At 60.2% G+C, this 4,451-nt stretch overlaps 1 protein-coding gene across 1 annotated transcript in view; it reads right to left on the reverse strand.

Annotated features, from left to right (window-relative positions):
* TLX1 (T cell leukemia homeobox 1) overlaps window positions 1-4,451 on the reverse strand; it is a 7,273-nt gene that overhangs the window by 1,696 nt on the left and 1,126 nt on the right. The window contains 3 exon segments of the mRNA XM_017851837.1: window positions 1,961-2,162; window positions 4,226-4,426; window positions 4,429-4,451. The exon segment at window positions 4,429-4,451 is cut by the window's right edge and continues 15 nt beyond it. Of these exon segments, the coding sequence (XP_017707326.1) occupies window positions 1,961-2,162; window positions 4,226-4,426; window positions 4,429-4,451 (426 nt within the window).

The raw sequence follows: 4,451 nt of genomic DNA on the forward strand, positions 1-4,451 counted from the left end.
CGCCCTGAGGGAGACCAGGTGCCATTCCAAGCCGGAGGGCCCTTACCCTACCCACAAGTCCAGGGCAGAGAGGAAAGGACCAGTCTATGATCTGCTCTGCGGGACGTCTCTTGCCTCCCTCTCTCTGCAAATGTCCTCTAGGCCTTGGGCCTTCTGTGTGGAGCCCTGTGCCCTGCGGGGGCTCCTGCTGGACCCACTGGCTTCCTCTAAGGCGGTTCAGGGAGGCAATGACTCACTTATTCCATTTAATGCCTCCCCTCCACCCTGTCAACTGAGATCAAACGTCTGTCTCTAAGGTGGACAGAACTAATGGGAGTCCCCGGGGCCTTCAGAAGCAATTTGTAGGCGATCGATGAAGCCATGTGAAGCCTGCAAGGGCCTCTTTCAGCAGCGGCTGCTGACCTGCTCTGGGCCGCCTTTTCTTGACTGTGTATCTTTCTGTCTTTCGTCTTTCCCTTCTCCCCTGCATTTCAAACGGCCTGAATATTTCTCTTTTATGCTTTGTGTCTTATCTCTCATTTTCTCTCCTCCTCACCCACTTGGTTCTCTCTGAATTAAACGAATTTGTTTGAAAAGAAAATGGTGATTTCAGTCATCCATTGCTTTTCTTTATTATACATAAATAAGACTTCTGCAGGCTGCCTGTTTTCCTCCTTTTTTTCCTTGAGCGGGGTCCCTATCCCTTCCCACCCCTGAAACTGATTGTGTTTCAGTTTCTCTCTTTGCCTGCCTCTTTCTTTCTCTGTGCCCCTCTCTCTGGGAGGCCTGCCAGGCTGCCTTTCCTCCCCTAGGCCCGCAGCCCTCAGTAGGCCTTGGAAACCGGAGTTCCCCCCCCCCCACCAACTCCTGAGCTAGCCCTGGCTCCCTCTTGAGCGTTCCAAGGTCTGAGGCCGCATCCCCCACTCCTTCCCCAGCGGCAGGAATGCTGTGGGGTGCGGTAGAATCGCGGGACCATGACTTCCTTTGTGGCCCCGTAGGCGGAATCCCAGGCAGATTCCTCGCCTTCGTTCAGAAAAAGAGGAAACTCCAATTCCTTCCTCCTGCCCCAAGGCCCGCCCGTCTCGGCGCCGCCGACTTCGCCCAGACTTTCCCGCGCTGCCCCACTGGACCTGAGCTAGGGGAGAAACTCCGGCGGGCAAGGGCCAGATGTGCGGGAGGGTGCAGCGTGCCAGAGGGTGCAGCCGGAGAAAGCGTCAGTGCGCGCGAAGAGGGAGGCTGCTTGGGAGTGTTGGGGACGCTTCACGTCCTTGAGCGTAAATGTGAAAAAACAAAACAAAAAACCCAGTGCGTAGTAACTGGAGTTGTGGCTATGGGAGAAGGGAAAATTCTCTTTCTCACACACACCCATCTGCTCCTAATTGATTCCCCTTTCAGTGGGACCAGCCAAACCCCGCCGCAGCCGGCGCGGATTGATTTTCTCCTTCCAGGGTAGGGACCGGCTGCGCAAAAGCCTGGCGTTTGGGGAGGAGACCGTCAACACCGCCGCGGTCTGGGGCCCCCAAACCCTCTGCCAGAGCCCGGTTGGAGCGCTGCAACAAGGTGCGGGCCGTTCTGCATGCAGTCTCCGGGACAGATCAGGATTCCATAAGCAAGAGTTTGTGCAAACAAAAAGCTCCCCAGGACACACAGATCCCTGGAGTCTGGACTGCGTGGAGTGCACTAACCCGCCTGTTTGCCAAAGTGGCGGAAGAAACCTGCCGCGTCTACACCGGCAGAGAGTGTGCCAGCCAGAAAGCCCTGAAGCCTCCGGTAAAACAGAGCCAGGGCCCTTCAGCCCCATCCCAGCTATCGGCCTGCCTCCGTTGCTTCCAGCTCCCCGCAAGCCTAGCGGGAGCTCGCTCCTCCGAAAGGATCAGAAACCGCAAGCGGAGAAAGTGTGTGCGCACCAGAAGAGGCCACGAACGGACAGCTGCCTGAGACCGCGCCGCTCGCGGGCTGCCGGCCCGCCCCGCTTGCTCACCTCCACTTTGTCCGCCGGTTCTGGAACCAGGTTTTGACCTGCGCGTCGGTCATTTTGAGCGCCTTGGCCAGGGCGGCGCGCTCGGCCGAGGCCAGGTACTTCTGGCGGTGGAAGCGCTTCTCCAGCTCGCAGATCTGCAGGCGTGTGAAGGACGTGCGCGGCTTCTTCTTCTTGGGGGGCGTCCGGTTCTGATAGGGGTGACCTATACGGCGTGTTACAGTGAAGGGTGAGAGGGCCACTGGAGCGGGAGACAGACAGACGGCAGAGGCAAGCAGCAGAGCGTCAGGAAGCGTCCCAGGCCCAACACCCCGCGAATCAGCGAGCGCAGCAGCTGAAGCCCCACGAGCAGGGCCGAGATCCTCCCGTTAGCCCTCAGCGCCAAGCCCACGGCGGGAAACAGCCCCCTCCTGCCCGCCAGTCCGATGCCGCCTTCGCAGCTACCACGGAGGCCTCCCTAGCCCCGGGCTCCCGTGAGCCCAACCACCTCCCTGCCGCCCCTCTTCCAAGGGGCAGTCTAAGGCGAGCTAATGGTCACGCTCCCCTCCCCTCAGTCAGCCCCAGACCTTCAGGCTCAGAATAGGAGACTGAACCTGACTCTGGACCCCGACCTGAGCCTCCATCCACAGCAGCACACACCAACACAATGTACAACGGGGGCAAACTCATAGATCTATACACCCAAACAAGACCAGACAAGCACAGGCACGGGACAAGAACACAGGACACAGAGCAACACAAGGCCACAGCCATACACTCGCTCAAAACTCCTTCATGCCTGACACAGTATTAGGGCCCGAGGTAGGCCCTAAACCGAGTACCTTTCACCAGAGGCCCAGGATTAGTAGACTCCCGGCTGGGGTTCCAGCAGGGCCCTTCAAGACTGGCCTGGCCTGGGTGGGGAATGGGATGGGCACCAGGCCCTGCTGCCCCAGGCCAGAGAAAACTTGGGTTGGGGGCACTGGGGCCCCTCCAGCGAGGGCCCTTCCTGAGGTCTAGACCCAAGCAACTGTTCTTCCTCTGGACACCAGCCCCCACACCACTTCTGCTGTGGCCCCAGAGTCTGGTAAGAAGCTGCAGGAGCAGTTTCCCTGACCGTGCTCCTGCCTGGAACAGAAGCAGGGAGTCAGGGGTGCCTTGGGGTCTCCTGGCCCAGTGTCTAGCTCTCAGCAGCTTCTCCCAAGTAGTTATGTATACCCCCCTTCCACTGTTGGGCCCTTGAGCCAGGGGATCCCCAGGAGTCCCGGTCTCAGCCAGCAGCAGCCAGTGTCTCCTGCCTCCTCTCTCTAAGGCCAGCTGGCTAACCCGGGCTCAATTTGTGGCTGCTTCCCAGCCGGGACGGGAGGATCGTGGTCTGGGATCCAGGGAATCCTAAGGGGAGCAGGAAGTGAGAACAGGGGAAGGGACCCACACCAGAGGGAGAGTTGAGTGCCCAGAGCTGAAACGGCAGCAGAGGGAGCCAGGGCCAGCAGAGGAAGGTAGGAGTGGGCAGCAGAGAAGACAGCAGCGGCCACCACCTAGTACCTAATGTCCTGGGAGTAGTCCTCCCGCCACCGATCACTGGCCTACCCGGTGCATTATTCATGCCCAAGATAACAGGGCTGGGCCCGGGGTAGGACACACAGCCCGGACAGAATGAAAATGAAAAGCTAGCTGTCTTGGGCGGCTATGCCCCGCTGCCATCCTCCCAGACGAAGCCTCCTCTCTGGAAAAAAAAAAAGGGCCACTGGTTCTGCTGATTTACTGGGGCTCAGAGACCCCGCTGGCTCCGCAGCACCACGGGCACTGGAGCTAGGAGCGCGAAGTGCATGTGTGTAGGGTACTGAAGGTGGGGGGACCTGTTCTTTTCTTGTGTCTGATCCTGGGGCTGGCTTCTTCGGTCCTAGAACTGCAGCTAGGATGGAAGAAACTGTTCACATTGCACCCCTTTCTCTAAGATTCCCAGACCCGGAGTAGCTGCAGAAGGTGGTCCTGAATCTATGGCCTTCTTCTCTGCCTGACAGGGCCCAGGGATCCCGAGAGGGGACCAGGGAGAGCTTCTCTGAGCAGGGGTCCTTTGGGAGACAGAGGGGTCCAGGCTGAGAGAACTCTTCAAGCATGGCGAGTCTGCGATGTAGAATCGGGCGGGCGGCTCAACTTGGGGGAAGCACCAAGAAGAGCTGGGCGACCTGGCGCACAGAACCGGCTTTGGGGAACCAGCCGGCGGGGAAAGGGTAACACGGAGCCCGGGCCGCGGCCAGGCGAGGCGCGCGCGCAGGCCGGACTCACCTGTGAACCTGTCCTTTGTGTATCTGCGGTTACTCTCCATCCAGGGGAAGGTGAGGCCAGTGAGGTTGTTGACGCCCGGCATGGCAGGCACAGAGGGCACGGTGGGCAAGCCGGTGGCCAGGGCCTGGGGGTGGGCCACGGCTCCGGCGAGCGGCCTGTGTGCCGGCACCCGGATCACCCCCGCAGCGCTGAGTGCCCCGCACCGCCGCTGCTGCTGCCGCCGCCG

The sequence above is a fragment of the Rhinopithecus bieti genome, unplaced genomic scaffold, assembly GCF_001698545.2.
Source record: "Rhinopithecus bieti isolate Rb0 unplaced genomic scaffold, ASM169854v2 scaffold_31787, whole genome shotgun sequence".
Classification (NCBI taxonomy): Eukaryota; Metazoa; Chordata; class Mammalia; order Primates; family Cercopithecidae; genus Rhinopithecus; species Rhinopithecus bieti.